The sequence below is a fragment of the Micromys minutus genome (assembly GCF_963924665.1).
Source record: "Micromys minutus genome assembly, chromosome: 2".
NCBI lineage: Eukaryota > Metazoa > Chordata > Mammalia > Rodentia > Muridae > Micromys > Micromys minutus.
Window position 1 is genome coordinate 1,953,523 of NC_137971.1, and position 27,047 is coordinate 1,980,569.

The following is a 27,047-nucleotide window of genomic DNA, read 5'->3' on the forward strand; positions in this document are numbered from 1 at the left end:
AAACAATATTCAGCCATCATTTAGGCTGAGCAAAACTGCTGTTTCCATGGAGTTTTATCACGTCTAATGTACTGCGGAGGATGTTGGGTGAGCTGCGTCTGCAACCTCATTTTCCCTCCCTCCACAGTTTTTATTGTACATGACTGCACGGTGCATTTTTTTAAAGGAACACATAATGCCAGGCTGTAGCAGAGCTGACTGCAGCACACTCTCTGTGAGAAGCCAACCTCTGTTATTGGCAGCTTATTGATTTATTTATTCAACCTGACCACTCCTGGAGGGTAGTGTTAGTGCAAATCCATATTCCCATGTGAGGCAAACTTATCAACTTGATTCATGCTTCCATACGGTCTCTTCTGCTTTTAACCTTACACCATCCAGGCGAAATAGTCTTATAAAGAAAAAAAAACTTTTTATTGATTCTTCATGAATTTTGCATCGTGCACCTCAGTCCTGTTCGTCTCCCTGTCCCTTCGTGTCTGCCTTTCACCCTGTTATCTCTTCTCTGAAATAAAACACACAGGTGAGCAAGCAACCAAGCAAACACACAAAAGCAAAGCGTAGAAAACATCTCATTGTGGAAGCTGGTGTGTCACAGTGTGTTCCACACTACACCCCTCTGCCCACACGTCTTCCCTTGGAAATGTTCACTGCAATATGTCATTGGATTCGAGATCTCTGGCTTCTGTGACACCATCAACATTGGATCCTCATCGGGACTCCTTCCAGCTATCCCATTGCTGCCCTGTGTCGTGGAAATCCTGGAGTTCTGGAACAGCAGGACTGGCCCGTCACACATTTCAACTTGTATCTGCACCACCAGGGTGAGCTCTCCAGAACTGCTCTGCTTAGGCCACCGAGTACCCCCACCAGCAGGAGGCAGCTCTCCTGCTCTCTTGTTCCTGTGCCCTCCGGCTGGCTCAGCAGTACACCCATCTCCAGAACCAGTTCTACTGTGCTGCTCAGTCAACATTGGGGCTCAGTCTCCCAAGAGCTGCAGCCTCTGAGTGGCTGGGACAGCTCTGTAGCTCTCAAACCCTCAGGGCTGGCTCACCCAAGCCTTGGCTCCATCGTGCTGCCCAGATGAGGTGCAGGGTCTCCTCTCCCGAATGCATAGTACAGCCCTGACTAACAGAACAAACGTCAGCAATACAGCCCCTTTGCCCCTCTGCGGTCTGCCTCTTCCTCTCCCTCAGCCCCGAGGAAACAATTGATAGGCTGTTTTTCACTCTGAAGTTTTAGGTTTTCAAGATGCCGCATAATTTGAGCCAGTCTGGGTTGTCGAGCTTAGTGAAGAACATTTCAAATCTATGTGTTTGGCAGTGTGCAAAGTGTTTCCTGTACAATGTGGGAATCTGAGTTTGGTTCCCCAGTACTCATACAAAAGCTGGGTGCAGCAGTAAGTCTGTAACCCTAGCAGAGAGAGAGAGAGAGAGAGAGAGAGAGAGAGAGAGAGAGAGAGAGAGAGAGAGAGAGAAGGATCCTAGAGAGGAAGATCCTTAAAGCTTGGACAGTCAATCTAGTTGAGAAGTTGAGCTGTGGACTGAGAGAGAGGCCTTATCAGCAGCAGCATCTGACCCTCACACATGCACACACACACACACACACACACACATGAGCATGCACACACATACACACAGAGACACATGGCACATGCATGCATAAACACACACAAACACACATGCATGCATACTCATGCACATACATGTGCATATGCACATACATGTGCACACACATTTGCAAATACACACACTCATACACACACAAATACATATACAGCAGCAAACACAGATGCATAAATATACACATGCATACACAGGCACACACACACATGCATGTACATGCATACCCCCCACATGCACACATGCGCACACACTCACTCAGTTCTTCACACTTTCCATGCATCAGTAGCTCAGTCTTTTTTTTTTTTTTTATAATGAACATATTCACACATTTCATTCTGCAGCTATACTACAATTCAGTTAGTTATTCATTCACCAGTTGAGGGACATCTTATTTCCAGTCATTAATGATTAGAAATAAAGCCTTGGAAACATTTACACATGGGTTTTCTGTGAACATTCATTTAATGTTTACTTTGGCAAGTGTGTGGGCATATGCTTTCTGGCCTGTAGGGTAAATAAATGTGTAATTTAACAAAGAACTGCTAAGTTGTTTTCCAAAGTGTCTGTACTTTAAAATTACTTCAACAATTCAGAGTTCTTGTTGCTCTGCTTCCTCATCTGCACTTAGTTCATTCTTATTTAGATTTAGCCATCCTCATGGACATGTAATATTTCACTGTTACTTTCTTGCTGGGACCCAAGGACTTGACTCAAGGGTTAAGAGCACTTGATGCACCAGTGTAAGGACTTGTGTTCAAATCCCAGCACCCACATAAAAAGTTGGACAGAGACACACTTGCCTTTAACCCCAGAGCTGTTGGGTGCAGAGACAGGAGGATGGCTGAGGAAGACCCTGTCTCAAGGCAATAAAAGATAGATTAATAGGCAGCCCACCAGACATGTCCTCATGGTTTCTCGATGCACAGTTATGTGAGCCCACACATACCTGTGCACATATTACACACACACAGCATAAAAGTAAATAAAGCTTTTGGGGAGCTCGTGACATCGATCAGTGATAGATGGTTGCCTGGTATGCATGAGGCCCTGGGGTCAATCTTCCATACCACAGATAAACAAATTTAAAGGGAGCAAAGAATTTGTTAATACTTTTTTTTGTACATGAATAAATTTGTTTTTTAAAATTGCTGAGTTTTAAGAGTATAGATATTTTATCACCAAGTATGTGACTTCTAAATATTTTCCTAGTACATGAGAAGTCTTTGCAAGCTTCCATTGCCTTTAATTTTGATTAAACCTAAACTATACACACACACATTATTAACAATATTTTTGGTGCTGTATTTAAGAACTTTTAGGTCTAAGACTATACAGATTTTTATTTCTTGTTAAAAGTGCTTTCTTAAATTTTACTATTTTGAGGTTTAACTTAAAAAATTATCAAATGTGTGTGAGTACATTGTCTTAGTTAGGATTTTTATTGATTTAACATCATGACCAAAAAGCAAGTTGGGGAGGAAAGGGTTTATTTTGCTTACATTTCCTTATTGATATACATCATCGAAGGAAATTAGGGCAGGAACCTGGAGGCAGGAGCTGATGCAGAGGTCATGGAGATATACTGCTTACTGGCTTGCTTTCCTTGACTTTCTCAGCCTGCTTTGTTATAGAACTCAAGACCACCAGCCCAGGAATGGCACCACCCGCAAAGGGCTGGATCCTCCTTTCTTTGATCACTAGTTGAAAAATGACTTAGAGTTGAATCTCATGGAGGCATTTCCTCATGAGGCTCCTTCCTCTATGATGTTTCCAGTTTGTATCAAGATGACACACAAAATCAGTCAGTGCATACATGGTATGCATGTGTGTTTGTGTTGATATATGTATGTGCATGTGTGTGTGTGTGCGCGTGCGTGCATGCGCACACGTGAGCATGCATGCATGCCTACATGTGTTTGGAGGAAGGGGTTGACACCTGTGTTTTTTTTTTTTTTTTCATCTGCTGCTTTCTACTTTCTTGTTTTGAGACACTGACCCTGATGCTCACCTATTGACTAACCTGGCTGTCAGTGTGATCCAGGAATATGCCTGTCTCCATCACCCGTGTTGGTGTTACAGTACCTGGCTTCTAGGTGGGAGCTAAGGATTAGAATTTAGGTACTCATACTTACACAGAGTAAGCATGTTATCTCATGTTATCTACGGAGCCATCCCATGCTCTTTTGAATGATGCTTTTGAGTAACTTTGAAAACAGCTCAACCATTATCACAATATAAGCTTCTGGTATGGTCACTGTGTCCAGTGTCTGTCCCAGTGTGTCTGTTCTGCCTGTCCTTCATTGCCTTGGTTTCCACAGCTTTACAGTTAGTTTTAAAAATGTTGTTCTTTTTCCCAGAATTGTCTTGACTTTTCTAGCTCTTTTGGATTTAGCTGCTTTATCTTTATGGACTCAAGGGGATTTGGGTCTGTGATTGCATGGAATCTACAGAACCATTAGGGGAACAGATAGTTCCAAGTTCTAGTTCATGAACATGGTATATCTATTCATTTAAATCTCTGCTTTCACCAATGATTTGCACTTTATAGCTCCAGAGCTTTCAGAAATTTCACTAGATTTACACCAAAGCTCTACATTTCCCGGTGCTGTTGCAAGTATATGCAGCGTGTCTTCCTCACTGCCTTTGTCACTAGAGGGGGGTGAAGGGAGGATGGAGAGTAAATCAGGATGCACACATGCCTAGCAGGTGCCCACGAGACAGCTCTATCCTCAGTCCTCTTCGGTTACTTTGAAACATGAGTGTTATACTTAGTTTTAGCATTTGAACTGTGATGTGCCTAGATGTGGTCCATATATCCAGATAGCATTGTTGATAAAAAGAAATATACTGATGACATCTAAGAACTTAAGAGTTGCTAATTATTCATAGGTCTACTGGGATGATGTGGAATATATATTAAACTGAAACAGATTAAGCATGCATGAAGCACTGTTTTGTTAAAAAGTAGAACATTTTTACACGAATATTTGAAAAATTGAAACATTTGTATAACAAACATTGATTTAATAGTTATTTGTTTATTTAAGTCTTCTTCCTCTAGAAATTGTTGATATATATATATATATCCAATCTGTATGTATTTCTGGCATTCTCGGTGCAACTAGACTGGCCTTAAACTCAGGGAGATCTGTCTATATCTGCCTCCCAAGTGCTGAGATTTGAAAGTGTGTACCACCACATCTATCCTGTTATGGAACAGGGTGTTTTTTTTTTTTGTATTTCTGGCCTTGAGTTTAAAACAAAAACTTGGGGCTAGGAAGACAGATGCCTCAGTGGTGAAGTGCACGTTCTGCTCCTTTAGAGAACTCAAGTTCAGTTCCCAGCACCTACTTTGGGAAGCTCACAATCACCTGTAACTCCAGTTTCAGGGAATCTGACAGCATCATGTGTGCCCCCCACACAGTATACATAACATCAAAAATAAAGTAAATCTTAAAAATAAACAGCTTTATTGAACTGTATTTTATCTGCCATCAAACCCTGGATGCTAACAAGGTATAGAGCATCATCGATGAAAACAATCAAAGGAAGACTTAACTAAATGGATGGAATGTACAATTCTGGTTTTTAGGATAGTCATAGTTATGCAACCTGAAATACAATATATTTTAGTTTATTCAATACCATTTCCAATTTTTCCCTTCTCCCCATCCCCAGTTCTATACAAATCATTAGTCAACTTTCTTTATGTGTTTGTTTGTTGTGAGTATTTTATATAAAGGCAACCACACACTAGTTAGTTTTTTCTGACTGCCTTCTTGAACTTAGGATAATGTTTTTCAAAGTTTGCCCATAGTGGGTCATGTATCACAACTTTGTTTCTTTGTATTACCAAGTAACATTCAAATGTTACTATTTTTATATCATTGTTAACTTTATGGTAAATAACCCTGCAGATAAATCTCTAAAAGGATTGACTCCCTAACACAGAATGAGTGGGTCAAAGAGAACAAATCTCCACATCACAGTTTTATCCGCATAGTGTAGAAGATTACATACATTGTAATTACCAAAAAGCAAACAAGTACTAAATAGCTTCACTGTGCTCTGATCTCCATCTCCTTCCCTGCAGTCAGTTTTTCTGTGTTCTATCCCTAGAGACAACCATAATCCCATGTTTGCTACAAGTCTTTTAGTTTATCTTTAGGAGGTACTCCCCTGCCTCATATATGAGTATATCTAAATACACACATTTCAAGATGTTTTAAATTTGATGTTGTTTGATGGTTACTAACAGTGTCAATGCAACGAAACACAAATCCCCATATGTATTATTAAGCAGAAAAAAAACTAATTATATAGCTCTATCCTTTCTATCAATATTCATGCCATATAAATAAGTCATTGTAACAGAAGCCCTGTATCCCAAGAAGTAAATCTAATAGGCAGCCTAATAATTCATAGCATGCCCTCGGGATAATAGGGCATTGTTTTTCAGGTGGCTATTTTAATTCAAAAAGGGTACATGGGATTCATTTCAACGAGCTACAGATTCAGTGTGAGGCCAAAACATTTCCGTTTGAGACTCTCAAACCTCCCAAATATCATACCATTATTGGAGTTGACAATTCTGCCAGCCATCTGAAAAGAGTGGGGATTTGTAAGCCAATCTAAATATCAATGGGCATCCTGCTTCCATGGGATGGAGCTGGAGAAGGTCCTTCTGGTTCCTTGGGACTGGGCATAGGCTGGTCCCTTGGCTCTAACACGCTTCATGGCTGCCCTACAAAAGCTAGGTAGTCATTGTTGGTCACTTGGTTCTCCTGGATGTGTGTGTGTGTGTTTCTGGAAACAAATTATCATTCATTTCACAATACACCAGGTGGTAGCCATCCTCACTCATATGGTCACACAGTTGGCTAAAATCTCTCATATCTCCTACCTTTGAAGTCTGAGGACGAAAAAGGCAACCTTAGGAAAAAGACCATGTGGTTATCTTTTGGGATCATTGAAGGGACAGTAGCTAGTCCGGGCATGTTAACCATGGCTCTGGCAGGCCTTGCCCTTCTCCTCCCTTACCTCTGTCTTGCTATAAACCATTACATTATATTCCTAATATTAATCATCTATTACTTCATTTGGCCACTCTCTCCTCCTGAAGCTGACTGTCAAGGTTCAGCTATGGAAGTATTAAGTCCAGTAATCAAAAGCCCCTTGGGCTCACCTAATTAACATGCCCAATTAAAACTAAACACCTCATCCTAACACAAGGTTTCCCTTTTATCTTTATAAACCACAATTTTCCTAAACACCATGTCTAGCTCCTATCTAGAGGCTGTCCTTTGTCTCTCTGGGACAAACACCCCATCCCCCTCGCCCTTGTTCCCTTCCCCTTTTCCCTCATCCTCTATCTCCTGTCTTTGTCCCTTATCCCTGCCCTTTGTCCCTTTGGGGAAAATCTCTGTGTGGAAAACTTGGTCTTGGATGTCCTGAGTCTTTACCATTCTATACAATCATCACTGTATCTGACTGGAAAATATTTGTGAACAGGAAGGACTGAACAGCGAAATCCATTACCACACTGAAATAAATTTTATAAAATCCCATTTTCATTCTTTTTATCTATAAATTTACACTGCCACCTCAGACCACCGGAACAATTAAACTACGCATTCTAAAATACTACCTTGCCATTTATTAAAAGAGAAAAGCCGTTTCCAATTTTTCAAAGGTCACCACGAGATGGCAGGTATATGGAGTACCAGAAAGATGCTGGTAACAGGGTCTATGCGAATAGCAAACACTTCTCTGTCTCCTGGTCAGGGCCACCACCAGCAGAGTTGGAGCATTTGACTAAACTGTTTCCCGAGGAATGAAGTACTGCACTGGTCTTCTACACAAGTTTAGAAATGATGAAGAAAACGAAGAATGTGTAGAAGGCTTACTTAACCTAGATTTATGTTGAGCGCTTAATGATTGGAATAAAGAACCGTGCTTTTCTCAGCTTGTAATTAGCAACCGTGACGCCTGTAATCATAAACACAAAAAATGCCTCAGTGCAGAGCAGGCGGCGTACCTATCCATCCGGTCAACTTATTGAAGGTGGACCGCATGGACGGTGGGGCCTTAGCGCATGCTAGACAAGCATTTCTCTTCTTTAGTCTGGATTTCACGTCGTGTTAAATTCCTCTCCCTGTTTTAATTCTAAAAGAGTATGCAATCTTATTTCCATTCTTTAGTCGGAGTCCAGAGCGCGGGGGATTCAAGCAAATGTTAGAATTAGAGCCGGGAGAGAGCAAGCCTACCTCCATATATTTGCTTGGGTCTACCCCAGAGTTGGGGTGTAAACACTATCGAGGTCCTTAAGAGGGGCAAGGACTGTGTTCCATTCTTACACACTAGGCTCCCTGTCACACAACAAGAGTGACCTTGGGTATTCAGAGTGCAGTCCCAGCCCCCCTAAGACTGAGGATCCTCCCTCTGGAATCAGATGATCTTCACTGCTGCAGTTCAGGCCTGGAGAAGCACGTGAGGCAGGGCCCAGGTTCCAGACACCAGCTCTGGAACTGTGACCAGACTACCACGCCCCAATCGCCCCCCCTTTTCCACCCCAAGACTGTGCGGTGACTCAATTAGCCAGATAGCCCACAACATGCACTTGCTAGGTGGGCAAGTGCCTGGTGTAGAACAGTGGGTTTTCCAGCCCTGGCTCCAGAGAGCAGTGTGTCCTCTGGGCTCTGTCTGCTCCAGTTTAGATCCGCTGTCCAGCTCAGGGGTGGCGAACCCGGGGAGCCCTGGGCGAGTCTCCTTGGTGCGCGCCTGGGGTGGGAAGCGGACGCTGTGGCGGCCTTAGCAGGACCGCACACCACCACCTGGGACAATCGTAGGCGCCCCAGGGCCGCGACACTTGACCCGCCTCCAGCGGCCCACGCCCCTCTTGGGCCCGGCGCCCAGGCCCGCCCGCCGCAGGTGGGGCAGCCGGGGCCGCGAGTAGGTGCGTGGGATGATCTCACCGCGTGCGGCGCGCCAGGAGGAGGAGGAGCGGGAGTGATCCCAACTTCCGGGTAGTGCAGCCGCACGCCGCGCCACCGGCATCTTGCTTTCTGCTCCCCCTCCCCCGTGTCCCCCTCGCCTCTCCCTCCTTGCCTTTTATCCCCAGCCCCACCCGCCAAAATGAACAGCTCGGACGAGGAGAAGCAGCTGCAGCTCATCACCAGCTTGAAGGAGCAAGGTAGGTGGGCGGGTTGGCGCAGGTGCGGGGCAGCGGCCTCAGGCGGGACAGCTCTGGGCGCAGCTGCAGGTGCCAGCGGCGGCCAGGGACCGTGAGGCCTCCGCGGTCACCCCGCAGCTCCACAGGCCATGCTGCGCCCTGGGCGGAGGAGCTGCAGCGTCTTCCCGCAGTGGGATCCCGCGCCCCGCAGGACTAGGGCGCGCGACCGGGACGAAGGGACACGCATCGGGCGTGGACAGGGTCACGGCAAGCATCCCAGTCCACGCGGGCTGGATCGCTGGGCACAGGGGGAGTCGCTCAGCTGACCTGGCTCCTAGCTGAGGCCCCACCCTTGCACACTTTGGCATTCCTGGGCCTGCAGTGTTCCCTTCTTTTGGGCTCGGTCTAGTTCCTTTTTCTTTACGAAGCTGGGATTTTTCAGGGCACCGACGTGTTCTCATCACTTCCCATTTTTAGCAATTTATTAGTCAGTGAGTCGACACCCTGCTTGTGTGGAGCTTAATGAGGGAGCGGGGCTGGTGCTGGAAAGCCAGGCCATTTTGCATGCTTTTCTCTACTGCTTGGTAGCTAATGATTGTCATCAGTACATTTGTGAACAAAGCAAGATTCTAGAGACAGTTAACCTGGCACACTTTAAAAAATATAACAATGAACTATCCAGCTCAATGGGTGGTTTGAGAATTTGGGTCAAGAAAGAGGAACTGCACAGGTTTAGGAAGTAGAAGTGTGCAGGTCATGCTCTTTGCTGAGGGACGTGCTGACACTGGAAAGGCTCTTCTCAAAGGTCCTTTCCCTCTTCTTGACTCCCAGGAAGTTGATGTCTTCCCCTCCTTGGGGCTTGTGACTAAGCTTAAGAGGTCCTAGGCAGACCTTGAGCTGCTTGCTGCTCTTCAGATCCGTGAGCCACACTTCTGCACAAAGGTCTGAGCAGCACTGCACTGTGTGACCTCAGGGGAGTTACCTAAGCCCGCTGGAATGGATGGAGCACTTTTCCCTATGTGGCATCTAGAAACCCAGAAAGGGTGTTAATTGCTTTCATTTCCCCTCTCATCCGCAATTAGCCTGAAGTCAGCCCATGTCGCACCTGTGACTCTGGATGGACAGAGTGCCTTATTTGGAATCCCTCAAGTATCTTTATTGAGAGTTGGATTTCACTAGTATTTACTTCTAATAACACTTTTGTGTCTCACACCCGAAGACTTGATTCATTACTCTGGACTTAGGAGACTTTCGGTATTAATTGATGCCAGATCTTTTGATGGATGGACATTTTGCCAATGGTTGTAAAACAAAATAAAATACTTATTTCCTTTTTAAAATTATTATTATTATTAAATTCTCAGAGTGTACTAACAGTAACCATGTCCATGTGCATCTTCTTGGGCCCTTTGCTGGACTGATGTTTGAGGAAGGGAGGAATTTCTAAGGGCTTCCATGTTCCTGGTAAAGGACGTACCAGGAGTAATAGAACTTAGGCTTGTGTTTCTTGAGAGTACTCTTGGTTTTGGACATCGAACTGGTCACCCCAGTATTATTGGTTCAGATTTCCACATCTTAAAACCAGACTGCGTTACAGACTTATTTAAGAGTGTTTAGTGGCTGTTTTACACCCGAGGAATAAGTAGGAAGCTGGGAGTTTGAGGTGTGAACATGGTTCCACCAGTATTATGGTCAGTTTTCTTTTTTGTTTGTTTGTTTGTTTGTTTTAATGGTGATGGTGGTCTGTTGCCATGGGGAATCATAATTCCAATCTCCCAACTTAATATGAACAAGAAGAACATTTTTGATTGGATGCTCTGTTTTCCTTGTTCAATGCCAACATGTTGATAATTTTGTTTCTTTAGCAACTACCAATTACTTAACCATGCATGAGGCCCCAGTTCTAGACCATGTAGCTATTGAAAGTGAATCAGATCATCCTGGCTCTTAGGAAGTTTCTCGTCTGGTAGACAGTCATTAGTCAGAGGCGAGCAAGTCAATAGGCTACTGTTGTTTCTAAGACGGGTTCCTAGGAATGGACTGTTGGATTTGGTGGCATGCATGTTATGATGCTATGTCATCCAGTGTGAAGCACTCCTCTGTCAAAAACTGTGCCAGTTTCTGTTCCCCCAGCAAAGCCCCCTCATCATACGCTGGTTAACGCAGGCTGACAGCAGTCCTCAGCCGTGCAGCCTGACAGGTTTCTGAATCCTTGCCATCAGAACTGGCAACATGCCCCCTTTAAATTGTACATTGCCCTGGCTACTGGTGAAGTTTGAATCTTCACCTGTTTATTGGCCATTTTGGTCTCTTCCTGTGGTTGTCGCCTGCCTTGATGAGTTTTAAGTCTAAAACTGGAACCTGTTCCCCAGGAAGGGTGTTCAGGAGGGAGGCTGCTGTGTGTACTGCAGAGCTAACAACAGCCTTCGATAGTGGGAGCCTTCAGTGTTGAGAACAGCATTGTGCTTGACAAGAGTTGTGAAATGCAGTGACGGAGTCTGTCATAATATGAACAATCTCTAATTTATATGTACCATTCCCCGGGCTCTGTGACTTAAAAGTCACACCCACTTCTGAATTACTCCACAACATTGTATGTTCTTGTCTCCTGGATGCTGTAATTAGGTATATTATGTCTTTTTAGAAAGTTATATTATGTCCCTTAAAAAAATTAGCCAGTGTGTGATTTTTTTATGTTGAAGCAGATGCTGAGGTAATGAGGTAATTCTCCTTTTGTCTTCTCCCCCCTCGGGCTTTATTTTATTGGGCTGATTGACATTGTTAATGCATGGAGAAATGGCAACTTAGGATACTGTTTCCGATGCATATTTCCCAGCTATCAAAGAGGGCATTTCCCTTACAAAACATCATACAATTTTCTCTCTCTGTAGAATTCTCTTGGAAAATGATAGACTTAGTTCAGCATTTGTTGAAGGTGCACAGCTTTCTGGGTGATTCATTAAACATGCATACACTGAATATTCATAGCCAGGCACCAGGATAGGCAGCAGAGACCAGCTAATAAGACCTGATGGTGACCAGCTAAGACCAGCTAAGAAGTGATCTGGTGGTGATGACTTCTGGGCTGGAGACAGTGTTAAATCCAGGAAGCGTGTCTGATTGGCTTATACAGGCCATGGAGTCTGGTCTTTTGGTCAGGGAGCAGCTTGGATGGACTCCCACACACATACACAGACACACAGACACACATGCACACACACATGCACACACACACACACACATGCACACACATACACATGCACATACACACATGCACACACATGCACACACATGCACACACACATACACACATACACACATGCACATACACACATGCACACACACATGCACACACACACGATCCATGGATTACCAATGCTATTCAATGCATAGTGGGCTATCAGCATTGAAGGGCCTGACCCAAACAGCAGGTATCTATTAGAATGGTCAACATAGCAAGGCAGTGCTGTTTGGAACTTGGAAGTGTGGTTGTCATTTCACAAGATGGATATGTCTTCTTTTCAGTTTCTTCCTTCTCTCTTTCCCTTCCCCCTTTTTTTTTCTTCTCAGGGTTGGGGATGGGATCTAAACCTTTACATATACTAGGCTAGTATCCCCCAAGGAAGCATCCTTCACCCTAATAACGATATTGTCAGAAAGAACTGGTGACAATGGGAACCAAAAGTGGGGCCATTCTTGGGTAGATACTATTTAAAACAATTATTCTATGGTAAGGATTTTATTTTTACCTTTTGAGACACATATCATGTGGGCCTCAAACCCTGTGCCTCGGGTGATGGCCTTGAACTCCTGGCCCTCTGTTTTCCCTTCCGAATATTAGGATCGCAATACAAGCCTATAGGCTATCACCGCGTCTCAGAGCAGATGGTTGGCTAACACAGAGCTGATTCTTAAAGGCTCAGCTTCTTCCTAGAGCAAGCTGCTGGTGACTCATGAGTGCTAGCTTTTCTGGGTTTCCTTTGGCTTCTGGGGGAGAAATCTGTGGGGGTATTAGTTTAGTTAAAAGGACCAAGGCTGTCTCATGGCCACATGTGTCAGTGAAGCTGAGGTACTGCACTTGGAGATGTACCCAGCCAGAGTCCCTCAGCAGAAGGTATTTGCAGATGATATGGGTACCTTGGCTACATCACAAACTTGGTTTTTTAGCAATGTTTTTCTGAGAATTGCCTGTTTCTGAGTCACCAGGTGGCTATTAAGATCATAGTTTACTCCCAAGGTCAGTGAGCTCTGGAGCCATGGCTGCTGCTCAGAGTCTCCCCCATCCCCCATTAACACTATTCCCAAGGAATGGGATGCTCCTTTTGTTTATAAAATACGAACTTATAAACTAAAGTGAAATGTTTAATATTATTTTTTAAATCTAACCTGTTGTTTCCCAATCTGTGTTTTACTATCTCTCTCTAAAGAGAAGTTATTGTATACACCATGACCTTGGGCGGGCCAAGACTTTTCCTATTGAAAATTAAGCTTTTAGTAATAGACTAGAATTAAAGACGTGTATTAATTTGTATTAGCTTATTGTAGACATAGATTGTTATGTGTAGAAATAGGTATATATAGAAATATATATTCTGAATATTCATTCATTCATTCATTCATTTATTCAGAACACAGGTGCTAACAATGACCTCTGATACAGGAAACGTGGTTGATATACAGATGTGGATGCTCACAGCCAACCATCAGACTGACCACGGGGACCCCAATGGAAGAGTTAGGGGAGGGACTGAAGGAGCTGAAGGAGCCTTGTCTGGCATCAATGGGAGGAGAAGCTTTTGATCCTGCAAAGCTTGATACCCCAGGGCAGAGGAAACCTAGGGTGAAGAGGGGAGAGTGGGTGGGTGAGTGAAGGAGCATCCTCATAGAAGCAGGGTAAGGGGGGATGGGATAACATTGAAAATGTAAATACATAAAATATCCAATTTAAAAAAAAAAAACACTTGGCCACTCTTCCAAGGGAAATGGCTAGTTTTTGAGATACCCAAATATGCCAGATGAACCCAGAACATTCTGCAGTTCCCAAACCTAAGGAAGTGCCTAACTAGTAAGCTCACTTGATGGGACTGTGTCCAAGAGTCACAGGAGCCCTCGGGAGAATTGTCCACAGGCCAGAGTTGGAACAGTTAAAATTAAACACGATATAACGCAGAACACAAAACACTTTGTGTGGTATGGAAAATATAAGATAGGAGAAAAACGGCACTTATTTCTGATTCTCCCTTAAAGATCCTGAAGTCTCATGCACATCAGATTCTACCCAAAGCCTGAGCAACACTCCTTAAAACTTCCTGGTGTCCACCAAGGGAAGGGTGGCAATCTGGGTGTGGCCGTGTCACACAGGACCAGAGTCAGCCTCTGCTACACAGTGACTTTGAGGCTAGCCTGGGCTACTCGAGACCTTATCCCCCTCACCTAACTGACAAAACAAACAAACACCCAACCCAACCCAAACCAAACCAAACAAACCCAAACTAAATAACCCCAACTCCCAAACCAAAAAAATACTCAAACAAGAGGGACTTGTCTAGGTCATAAAAGTAGGGAGGAGCACCTAGGGACATAGCACATTTAAAATGGAATGAGATATCTCAGGGAGATACTGGGATACAAAAAAAGACAAAGATAAAACTGAGGTAATCTAAACAAAATGTGGGCTTTGGCTTGTCACATGTGTCAATACACACACAGTCTTAACAAATTTTAGGGGAACATGCATTAAGGAGGTACGCAGGAACTCTGTACACTGGCCTATAATCTCTGTGGAGTCCACATGTGTATATTCAGTCAACTTCTGATTGAAAATATCCAATGCTGTTATCTGCCCCTGTGGGCATCAGGCACAAATCTGGTGTCTAAACACATGCAAGCAAAACGCCCATGTACATAAAAGTTATAATACTGACATTTAAAAATACCTGAAAGTGAGTTTGTACAGATGTTTTTCCATATAATTTGTCTCAAATAATGTAATATAACAACTATTATGTAGACTTCACATTGCACTGGGTGCTCTAAGTAATCCAGAGATGACAAAGGATACAAGAGGATAGTTGCTGGTTATGGGAACATAGATCATTTTGTTTCTCTCCCCTCCCCCTCCCCCTCTCGTCTCCTTCCCCCTTCCCTTTCCCTCTTCCTCTTCCTCTTTCTGCCCCCCCCCTTGTTCTTTCCTTCTCTGAGACAGGTTCTTACCCTGTAGACTAGGCTACACCAGCACTCAGTATGAGGACCAGGCTGACCCCGTATCTGCAGTGGTCCTTCTGCCTCTGCCTTTCCCACGCTAGAACTGACAACGGTTGCTGAGTGACAACAACCAACTACAAAAGGCATTTTGGGATCTGAGTGTTCGTGGTGATTGATCCTAGAGCAAGTCCCCTTTGTGGGATTTTTATGTATCTAAATTTTGTGTGTGTTGATGTGCATAAAGGTATGCATGCGCACGTGTGGCTGTAGGTGTGTACGAACGTTGTGTGTGTTTGTAGATGGAGGTGTGTAGGTATGTATATGGATATAGGTATGCAGGTGTATGTGTTCAGGTATCTATGCATGTGTGTGTATAGTTGCAGAAGTGTAGGTATATTGTGCAGATGTGGGGGTAGATGCAGGTGTATAGGCATATTGTACATGTGTGAAGATGTATGTGTGCAGGTGTCTGTGTATATGTGTTTGTAGCTGCAGGTGTGTAGGTATATATGTGCAAGTATATATGTATATGTAGCTACAGGTGTATAGGTATATTGTGTAGGTGTATGTGTGTGTATAAATGCAGGTGTGTAGATGTGTAGGTATATGTGTGCATGTGTGTGTATGTGTGTATGTGTGTTTGTGTGTGTGTGTGTGTGTGTGTGTGTGTGTGTGTGCAGGTGCACATGCAGAGGATAGAGAGGTATCCTGATCTGTAGCTCTGCTTTCTTCTCTAGAGACTTGCAAGCTCCAGAGATCCTCACGTCTCTGCGTACGCCCTCACAGTGCTGGGTTGGAAGGATGTGTGTGATCACACTTGGCTTTTTTCCCCCATAGGTTCTGGTGATTTGAACTCATGTTTTTTTTTTTTTTTTTTTTTTTTGCTATAAGCATGCTTACCCACTGAGGTATTTCCCTGGCTTTATATCAAAAGAGTATAAAATTCAAATTTACAGAAATAATGTTGCTTATATTGTTATACACATTTCTGTGTTCATATAGCTGTAGAAAAAAACTTTTCTAAAATTTACAAATAACTATATATTATGGGATACAAGAAAAATTCAAGGCAGGTTTGAGAGATGTAAAAAGTATGTCTATTTTGAACCCTGTTATACATTAGATTTCATTATGGAAGCAAACATTAATGCATTATTGTGAACCAATGTGCATAATTTACAATAGTGTTCACTTTTTTTCTTAAAAAAGTATGTATATGTTTATGTACATCTATGTGCATGTGTGTATGAAGTGTGGGTGCGTGTGTGCCATGGAGTACACGTGGAGGTCAGAAGACAACTTGGTGGATTTGGATCTCTATTTTCACCTTTACCTGGGTTCTGGGGCTCAAACTCACATCACCAGACTTGTGCAAGCACCTTTATGAGCTGGTCCATCTCTCTGGTCCAGGGCTCACTCTTCGTAGAGGATCTAAACATATGAATGTACCCACCATTACGGTGCCACACAGAATAGTTTCCCTGATCCCCAGATATGTTAGGCACTTGTTGCTCATTTCTCTACTGCCAGCCACCACAGATTCAGAGCGTTGCAGCTGGAATCGTGCCATGGATGGGGCCATCCACATTGGCTCTGTCACTTAGCAGTATGTAGGTCTCTGTGTGGCGTGATATCTCTCACGTCTCTCCACTGAATAATGTTCCACTGCAGGGATGTACCACAGGTTGATTGCTTATTCATCCACTTAGTGAAGGACATCTGCGGGGCTCCTACATTTTTAAATTATTAATAAATCTGCTGTAAACATTTGTGTGGTAAGGCACAGGTGTCTCCATGTTTTGTGGTTGCATCATTGCCCTGGGATTGAGATTTAGTGAACTTGCCGGGGGCGGCAATCTCACAAGTTCTCAGTTTTGTTTTTGAATCATTTACTCCACCCCTGACCCTCAGGAGAGTAGGAAGGCATGGGGTGGGGTGTGAGATAGAGGTTCTTCCCTCGGGTTTTAAGAGTAGAATGGCGAGGAGCTGGGCGTGGTGGCCTCGCCTTTGATTCCAGGATGGGGAGGCAGAGACAGGCTGAAAACTGTGAGTTTGAGGATAGCCTGGTCTACATGGTGAGCTCCATGGCAGCCAGGACTATATAGTAAAGGCCCATGCTTCAACACACACACACATGCACACACACACACACACACACACACACACACAACCAAAAGCAAAAATCAGCCAAACAAGCAAACACAAAACAGGAACAGACTCTCTGGGCAGCAGTATTTTTAGATTGGCTATGTTTCGTCATTCCCTGGAACTAGAACTTGAAGCTAGCAAGCAAACAAACAAACCCCTTTCCCTACTAACCCACCTCCCCACCTCCCCATCCCCAGAGCATTTTACACTCAAACCTGTACAAAACAAGCACTTGGGCAGATACAGCCTGGGTCTTCCTGTTCCTGGGTTCTAGTTCTCCAGCGGCAGTGGTTAAGTTCTCTTCCTCTGTACTGCCCGTGTGTCCCCAGTGGCCGGGGCGGAGTTTGCCCTGTGACCTCAATTCTCTGGGGTATCAAGAAGATTGCTGCTGTGCCATTTATTTGCTTTTTATTGTTCTTATAAAGAAGGTGTGACGGACAAGCCTACGTGCTAGGCAAGACACCATGCACACACATACACATGCACGCATGCACACACGCACACTGGAGTATAGTGTATTATTAATATAGATGTACCATATGTACATACATAATCGATATATGTATATACTGTGAAGCTATTCAGTTTCCTTTCTTCCTCATTTTAATTTGAGGTCATTTGTGTAGTTTGTTGAGAGCACTTCTTCAGCATTATTCTTTATTAGCACTGAGATGTGCTTCACCTAGCGTTGATAAAGCTCAGGCTTAACCATAATTTCATTCCTGTTAGGAAGTCTGTCACCTTTGTTTTTTTTTTTTTTTTTTTTGATCAGCTTTCCCAGTGGTCCCCCCAACCCCTACCTTTTATAATGGTTTAATGAACAAGTGAGGTATAAATGGATTCCCTCTCAACTCTGGCTCTGAGCGGAGCATCCTGTCCTAACAGAGCAGCTCCTTTATGACTAGTCCTAATCTCCCATTAGTAAGGTTTCAAGACTCCCTGAGTCTGACAGACAGATTCAGCCCATGGGTATAAGTCTGCACTAAGAAATGCCAGGAAATGGTAACGTTGTGCTTTTCTTTCTGGATACATTTGTTATTTAAGGCTTTGTTTTTATTGCATCTCGTGTGAGAGACCCTGTACTGAGGAAGAGTGCTATGCAATCCTTCCTCCTCGGTGCAAAGTTTACTGGACGCAGGGATAAACACAGATTGCCCTCCAAGGCTATCTAGTGTGCTGTCAGCTTACACACAGTAACCCTTACAATATCAGCTGCTGTGACTGACTCTGGGAGTCAGGACCAGTTCTGCCTTCAGTTCTGCTGCAGATGCGACTCCCCTTTGCATCTATGTCTTTACTTCTAAAATGCAGATGTTAATATTTGGCTTAATTTGCACACAGTATCTCTGTCTGAGCCTTTTGTTCATTTCCTCTTCATAGGCCTAGATTCTATGTCTGTGTTCTACTGGCATAAGGCAGTGCACAAACAACTGAGTTGAGGAGAAAAGGCAGACAGACAGACAGACCTGCTTGCAGACAAACATGCCTCATGTTATGCACAAGGATTTGGACAGAGGAAGGGGTTTAGGATTTCTCACCTTGGCTCCTTTTGGATTTTGGAATATTCATGTAGTCTTTACCATTTAAGCATCCCTGATTAGAAAATGTTAAGTCTCAAATGCTATAAAATCTGGAACTGTGCCCTGGAAAAGGTTTCAAAGTTGGATCTTCCACACCCCAGACTTTGGTATTCAGGATGCACTAGCTTCTAATGAGTAGGGCGCTTTGGTAGCATATTAAGACATACAAGAAGAGCCCCCTAAGAGCAGTGACAGTTGAATTGCTGTTGCAAAGGGAGAGGCTAGGGGAGATCCCACTGCAGAAGACATTCCCAGAGAATCAGGGAGGGCTGAGTGGCAGGAAGAAAGTGGAGATTAAGAAAGTGATGGTAGGGCTGGGGAGATGGCTCAGGGGTTAGGAGCATGGACTGCTCTTCCAGAGGTTCAACTCCCAGCACTCGCTAGCAGCTCCCAGCTGTCTGTAACTCCAGTTCTAGATGATCTGGCACCTCACACAGACACACATGCAGGAAAAACACCAATCCACGTTAAAAAAAAAAAAGAATCATCAAAAAATGTAAAAAAAGAGAAAGTGATGGCAAAGTCTCTGGAGGTTTTTAAGTAAGCAAATAAAACCTCAACGGATAAAAAGAACTAGAATCAACTGGGAATGGAAAGACTCTAGAGAGATCAGCAGGTGCCACTGTGGAAAGTCTGCTTAGGACACTGGTGCTCGCTGCTGAGGAAGAGCACATATGTGAGACTTACAGCCTGGAGGAGTTTGATGGGCCTTAGAGGTGGCATCAAGTAGTTTGATGTCGCATGAATAGTAGGAGACCCTGAGTACAGTGACAGGAAGTTTCTGTGATGGAGAAGTGCTAAGTTCGCTCACAGAGCATCCAAACAGAGATGCCAAGAACAGTATTGGCCTCTGGAAGCTGATGATGCGTTGGTAAGATTCTATGTCCAGTGTGGTGCCCGGTCTCTGCCTGTGAAATGTGGCTAATGCACAACCTTTAGACTTTATTATAATTGATTTTTTTAAAAAGAGCTCAAGTAGCTGCTGGTGGACTAAGGCCAGCCATGTCGGACCGTGCAGTGACAGAGAGGCCTGTTGAAAGCTCTGATCTGGGGACAGTGCTAGAGATGGGTGGGGTAAGGGGCCTGCCCGGTCTCCAGACATTTGCTGGATCTAGAGGCCTAAAGCAGGCAGTTGTGCAGTAGCTGTGATGGTTGTTGACCTGCAGGGGTGGTGTGGGCAGCTCATCATTAGGAAGTTAAGTTGTCACGTTTCTGAGACAGCTATGACTGCCTAGTTTCTTCCCGGGCTGGCTGTGCTGTATTTGTAGCTTTGGAAGAAATGGCTTCCTTCGGCATTAAGGGTTTAGAAAATGGAAAACCAGCGTGATTCTCGAGGCACATGCTTTGCCTGACATTCTCCTTGTTTGCTCCAGCGTGCCCCCTTTCCTTCTAGTTCATACGGTTAACCCGCCGTTCCCCACACCGACTGCACATTAGGAAGCTCTCTCTTTTAAAAACAAAACGGTAAAGATGTCCAAACTCTACTTCAGACTTGGTAAATCAGCCTGGGGTGGGAGAGGGTTCAGGGCCCTGTGATTGCCAAGCTCCCCGGCTGGCTCAAGTGTGCTTCTAGGATTGAGAAGTCTGACTCTCAGGCGTGCTTCCCCATCCTTTCCAGGATTCATTACGACAAAGGGCTTCCGCTGAGTTGCTTCTCCACCCTTACTTGGTGGATGATGGTACTCTCCTGTTTCAGAGACCTTTTTTTCTAGCCAGCCATATTTTGGGGGGAGGTGTTTGGGCAGAGACCGAAGCTTAAACTTAACATTCTTGTGTTGTGCACTCAGGATTATACGTTAACTCATTTACTTCCCAGGATAAACTTACCAGATTCATATAGCAGGAAGCCAAGGTTCAGTGAGCTGGACTGACTGGTACAGGGGTGATCCCAGCCAATATGTGCTCATTTAACTACTGTTCTGTCCGGCACAGTGACATGCATGGAGCTGGTAAACCGAGGTGTGAAGTCTTTCCAGGCTGTGAGGATCTTCCTAAGAAAGGGACTCATCACATTTGTTTGAAACATTGCTTCAAAAAGACTCCCTCTGCCAAATTGAGCTGTGCACACTTATTTTAAACATTTCAAGCTGCTAGTCAGTTCTGAAGCAATAAAAAATGCTTTCTGTGAAGCCTCCTAACATGCCATTAAAGAAGTAGCTGATGGGGCCGGAGAGATGGCTCTGAGGTAACTAGCCTTCGCTGCTGTCACGCAGGATCTGAGTTTGGTTTCCAGTACCCACAGCAGGTGGCTTACAACCACCGCTAACCCCAGCTCTAGGTGACCCAGCACCCCCTTCTGGCCTCTGCAGAACACTACACTTGTTTGCACAGACACACATACACCTAAGTACCCAGGTAACGAAGGTCACTTCTTGGATGATACATGTTCATGCGTATGCATGGACACTGTTTGGGGAATGAGCCTTGCTTATTAGCTTCAAAGAAACAAACATTTTTATCTCCATCTGTGCCTCATCCCCCCGTTACTCCCAACTGTGACCAAGGTCATTAAACTGTATTTTCCCTTATTTACCTACCTTTTTGTTGTTGTTGCGGTCTTACGTACTTGTAAGAAAGCATCTTTTCTGTGGTTCCTTTTAAAGTATGATACACGAAGAGTTCTTAATTAATGCTTTTAATGAAGAGCCAGCAATCAGGAGTTTACTGTGTTTTGTCTGAGTTTATTGGCAGTATAATGGACGGATGATGTGAACGGTTCAGAAAAAGCTTGCCAAGGCGCTATTTGATGTTGTGAACAGGAAAAAAAAAATGTATTTCTTAATGTTAGTGCAAGACTGTCATTTTATAAGCCACTACCGCTTACATGTATGTCTGGAAAGTAGGTCACTAATAATACAGTGTTAAATCAGTGTGTGTATGTGTGTGTGTATGTGTGTGTATGTGTATGTGTGTATGTGTGTGTGTATGTGTATGTGTGTAATGTGTGTGTGTATGTGTGTGTTTCTGTATGTGTATGTGTGTGTGTCTGTATGTGTGTGTGTCTGTATGTGCCCATCTTCATGCAAGTTCTAGGGGCTCCAGCCGAATTCTTCATGTGTGTATGTGTCTGTATGTGTGGTATATGTATGTGTGTGTCTGTGTGTGTCTGTCTGTGTGTGTCTGTGTGTGTGTCTGTATGTGTGTGTCTCTGTGTGTGTGAGCAGACACTTTCCTGACACAGACACTTGGGATTGAACTCAGGTCATCAGGCTTGGTGACAGAGTGCTTTTACTCTATGGGCCATTTCACCAGCCCCAGTTTTGATCTTTAAATTGTGTGTGAGTATGACGTATATATGTGTGAGAGCAGGCACATATGGCAGTCAAATGTCACATATGGGGACAACCTTGGCTGTCAGTCCCCATCATCTATCTTGTTTGAGGGAAGGGCATCTTTTTTGTTGTGTACCACTGCATGTGCCAGGCTTTGTAGCTGTCCCTCAGGGCGTCTCCTGCCTCCGTAGGAATACAGGAGTAGAGATGTGTGCTGCCTCTGTGCCCATCTTCATGCGAGTTCTAGGAGTTCCAGCCGAATTCTTCATGCCGTGCAGCGAGCTGAGCCACCCACCCACCTAACACTGCAGATACATTTAAATGCTGAGTGACTGAAGTCACAGTCTCTCAATAAGATCTTTTTATCTTTATGTTGTTGACGCGATATTAGGAAGAACAGTGGTGTTTGGGGTCCTGGCCGTAAGCCACCATCAGGTATCAGTGCATACTTAGGATTCTCTTTCTTAGCTTTTGTTAAAGGGAGACACATCTGGACAGTTTTCTAGGTCCTAGGGCAATTTAGCTCATACTTGGCTATGGGGGTGGGCATGGTGAGCGCTCATGAGGAGCCCAGGCTCGGAGGGCTTTATTCTGTGCTTTGTTAAATCATTCCTGCTGAAGATGTAATAGCTTTCTTTTTTAATTAATTAATTTATTTTATAAAATATTATTATAGCTCACAAAATTTGTAACATAATAATATATGATGAATACACATTTTTTTCTCCTCTTTCTCTCTCTCTCTCTCTCTTTTTTTTTTTCTAAGAAGGACTAAGGCTTCCACATTTTGGCCTTCCTTCTTTTTGAGCTTCATATGGTCTGAGAGTTGTTTCTATGGTATTCAGAGTTTTCTGGGGCTAGTGTCCACTTATCAGTGAGTGCAGACCATGTGTGCTCTTTTGTGACTGGGTTACCTCACTCAGGATGATAGTCTCTAGTTCCATCCATTTTCTTAGGAATTTTGTAAAGTCGTTGTTTCTAATAGCTGAGTAGTACTCCATTGTGCAAATGTACCACACTTTCTGTATCCATTCCTCTGTTGAAGGACAAATGGGTTCTTTCCAGCTTCTGGCTATTATAAATAAGGTTGCTATGAACATGGTGGAGCATGTGTCTTTATTATATGTTGGAGCATCTTTGGGGTATATACCCAGAAGTGGAATAGTTTTCTAAAGGCCTCGATCTTATGGGTGTGTCTAGAGCTATTTCACCAGTGGTCCAGTGCTCGGAGCGTTGTGTGGGTATGTGGCTTCTGTAGTGCAGTTTGAGCATTATTATACTAGTGCGGTTCCCAAGCCTTGTGGGTCACTGCTGGAAGGAATAAGGCTTGTCTCTTACCATGTTGCTGGGGCATTCTCTGCCCATTTGGTCAGCATACATTTCAGAGCTGATGGCCAGGTTACCTAGGATGTCCTTTCTTTTAGGTGGGAGGGAAGGTTGAGACCAGGTCATCGTAGGGTGGATCCTCTGCCCGGATCTTTCTAATGCTGGAATTACAGACATGTGCCACCATGCCTGGTACCCATCTGGGATGTCATTGAAGTTATTGGCTTCAGGTTTTTATCTCTATCTTTGATTATTAATCAAAGAAGGGCATGTTTTTAAAAAGAAAACTGGGCTACTTTTAAAAGGTAAATCCCAATTAAAATGTTTACAAAGGTGAACGGCAGCCCAGGTGTTTTCCAAGTTCTCACTGTCAGTGGCTGGGTTCAGACGATCTGTTCCTTGACAGTCTTAGGTCATGGCTTTAAACTTCATTGCCTAAACTCCAAGGAGGCCCAACATGGTCCTATTACCATCACATGAGTGTGGGGGTTCTGGCTATTCTGCGGACACTTTCACACACAGCTGGGAATTCACATTCCCAGTTTAGTGAAGTGAAGCGTGCAGGGTTGTGGCTTGGCAGGGCCCTCTGCCCATCTCTCCTGGAAGCAGATATCCTCAGACGGATGCCCATCCCATGAACACTCTGAATAAAGTAGACAAGTAACATGGAGCTGAATGTGTAAGCAAACTTTATTTCCTGGGTAAGCCTCTGATGACCTGGTGTGGTGGGGTCACACCTGAGACCTGAAAGCAGAAGGCCTTTGTTAGCCCTTCCATGCCTCCAAACTTGAGGGGTCAGCTGAGGTCACATGTTTTTCCACAGTGAACCTTTGAGAGTTGTAATGTTGCTTTTTTTCTTCTTTCTTTTAGCCATAGGCGAATATGAAGACCTTCGAGCAGAGAACCAGAAAACAAAGGAGAAGGTACGGCGCCCCTCCCTTCTCTGGCAGGTCTGAATGTCTAGACAGCCACCAAAGTTCAGTTAAATGTGAATGAGAGAGGGTCTTCCCCTTCTTTTCTCTTGTGTGTGCGTTTCAAGCTAATATCAGCTCCAGGCTCCAGATTAAAGAATATCTGACTTGCTACAGTGGGCATCACCCTGGGAGGTTAAAGACACAGATAAATATGCAGCAAGGGGCCAGGCCAAGCCATGCAAGTGCTCACGATTGTACTTTCTCCCGCAGTCAGACTCGGGACGACGATGAGGAGCTGGGACCCAGACTTGTTGGCATTGAGCTAACTGTCTCCATACACCTTTTTTGCATGTTTGCTTCTGTTATACGTGACTGCAGAGGGAATAATAAACACGCAGTGTGACTATAGAGGAAGTAACAACCAATATTTTCACACGATCTGCAAGTTTTTTGTTTTGAACTGTTAAATAAACAAATTCTTTTTTTCTTTTGTAAACTGCCCCCCCACTTTTTGTCTCAAAATCTTAAGATTTGTGTTTCATGATTGTGTAATCCTAGTGCTTGGGAGGCTAAGGCAGGATGATTCCCTTGAGTGTGAGGCTAGCCTGGGCTATAGACTGAGATCTTATATCAAAAAAGCAAATGAAGATTTGTGATTGCTTGTGAATGTACATGAGTACTTTTCCCTTCTGTCAGCTGAGCTGGGAAATAGAAAAATATGAACACTAAATAGAAAACAAAATGAGGGGGAAAAAACAAACAAGAGCTCCAGGTTTATCTTTAAAATTCTATAAAAATTTAAAAATTTTTTCTTACTTTAAAATCACTGAATAACGTGATTTCATCCAATAAGAGATGCAGAATATTTTAAAGTCGTACCCCTAGGAGAGGACGGATTAAGAAGACTGCGGTAGGGTTTAAATAAGAACAAGGTTATGATTGCTGCAACCACGATGCTTCTTCTTTAAATTTCAGAACAAGGGTTAGAGCAGCAGTTCACAGTCACTGAAAGAGCTGTACAATCTGTAGCACATGCAGACCTAATTCACTGGGCTCTTAGGAATTGTGTTAGACTTTTCTAATCCTTAATTTACCATTTGCTGGGTGTGGATTGGCTGATGACAGTAACGGTCGGTTTAGCTCGGTTTCTAGTGTATTTGTGTTTTAGGTCGTTATTTTAAATCTAGTTTTTAAGGCTCTCCTACTTTTAACAATATTTACTTTATCTTGGTTATCTGTGTGGCTGGATCTATTATGGGCGTGTGCATATGCGTGCAGGTGCCAGAGAGGCTAAGGCTACTCCATCGTGGGTGCTGGGAACTGAACTTGGGTCCTCGGTATGAGCAGCAAGTTCCTTCAAACACTGCCACATCGGAGCCCTCCCTCGTGTCTTATCTCTGAAATCTCGTCTCCCTCCCTCTCTTCAACTACAGAGGGAATGGTTAGGTGAAGGTAATTGGGAGAAAAACAAATCCAAGTGGAAAGGGAACTAATAACTTTCTTTTTAAAGCAAGAAAGCCATGGGGAATACCTCCCCCAAACACAGAAGTCCCAGGGACGCCAAGTAGTAGAGAGGGTGTGACTACACCCTGGGTCCTAGAATCTCATAATTTTAGAGTGAGTTTCCTGGGGTGCACAGGGTAGGTAGTTTGCTGCCCTATGTCCAGAGGCCTAACCAGCCTCCAGTCCCAGGAGGAGGTTGACGGAGTCTGCCCTGCAGCTGCTTTTGGGCAAACAGGAAAGATGGCTCATCAGGTTGAAAACCCTTGCTGCAGAAACCAAAGGTCCCAAGTCCGATCCCAGAACCCATGGTAGAAGGCAAGGACCGTCTCCCCAAAGTTGTCCTCAGGTCTCCACTGCGACCCTGCAGGCATATTAGTAGTAAGTAAGACATGCGTTTAAAAGGAGCAGGGCTAGTGAGCTGGTATTGCTTCGTGTGCCAGGGGAAGGAAGAGACAGAAAAGCCCGAAACAGAAGAGGGAGGAGATTGCATGCTTTGTTTTGTTTTCTCTTTTCTTTCTTAATCCACAATTATCTGTGGGCCCTGAAAGGCTCTAAAACGGTGATCTGCAACACCTGCTCTCCCTCTCTGCGACCACAGCTGTTTAACCCAGAGCCGCTCTGGTGAGGTCTGCAGTGAGCTGCCTGTTGTGCACATGGGAGCACAGGTTGGTTAAAAGGAGCTGGCCCAGTAAACAGTTTCCTTGCTCTCTGAGCAGAGGACGTCCTGACGGGCTTGCAGCATCTGGAGGTGTTATTGACCTGTTTCTGTCCTAATTCTTTAAAAATAACTATTAACAGAAAAGAGAAGAAAAGAACTGAAAGCAATATGGAGTGCTGTGTGTTGGGTAAGACAAAGGAGACTGAGTGGTTTTAAGTCTACCTACTCTGTTTACCTTCTGTTAACAGACTGGCTTGCTTATTGCTGCAGACTTTCCCCCCAAAGCGGGGAGGGGGTTGCTACAAAGGAGAGAAGTGTATAATAAAAGCCTTTTATACGACATAGAAGGAGTAAAAGCAGCTTTCGTTCTGGAGGCGAGGCCGTAAATGGAGGACATCGTTTTCTCTGGGGAAGCACTTTCTTGTGCCTGGCTGTGTGAGCTTTATCCTGTCTACATCAACAAATACAGGCGGCCATCTTTCCTCTGTGGGGTCCCAGCCCACAGTTAAATTAAATCCATTGTGGGCAGTCATCAGAAGAATTCTTTTTTTTTTTTTTTTTTTTTTTTTTAAAGTCATAGTTGATTCAATGTAGGGAAATTTGGCAAAGTAGAGGGAGGGGGAAATGGCGAGGTAGGACTCCCGGC

General features: G+C 44.1%; 1 protein-coding gene across 1 annotated transcript in view; it reads left to right on the forward strand.

Annotated features, from left to right (window-relative positions):
* Window positions 1-8,759: 8,759 nt before the first annotated feature.
* SHTN1 (shootin 1) overlaps window positions 8,760-27,047 on the forward strand; it is a gene marked incomplete at its 5' end in the record, with an annotated part of 105,197 nt that continues 86,909 nt past the window's right edge. The window contains 2 exons of the mRNA XM_080911736.1: window positions 8,760-8,817; window positions 24,197-24,249. Coding sequence (XP_080767862.1) covers window positions 8,760-8,817; window positions 24,197-24,249 — 111 coding nt within the window. The remainder of the gene's footprint in view (window positions 8,818-24,196; window positions 24,250-27,047) is intronic.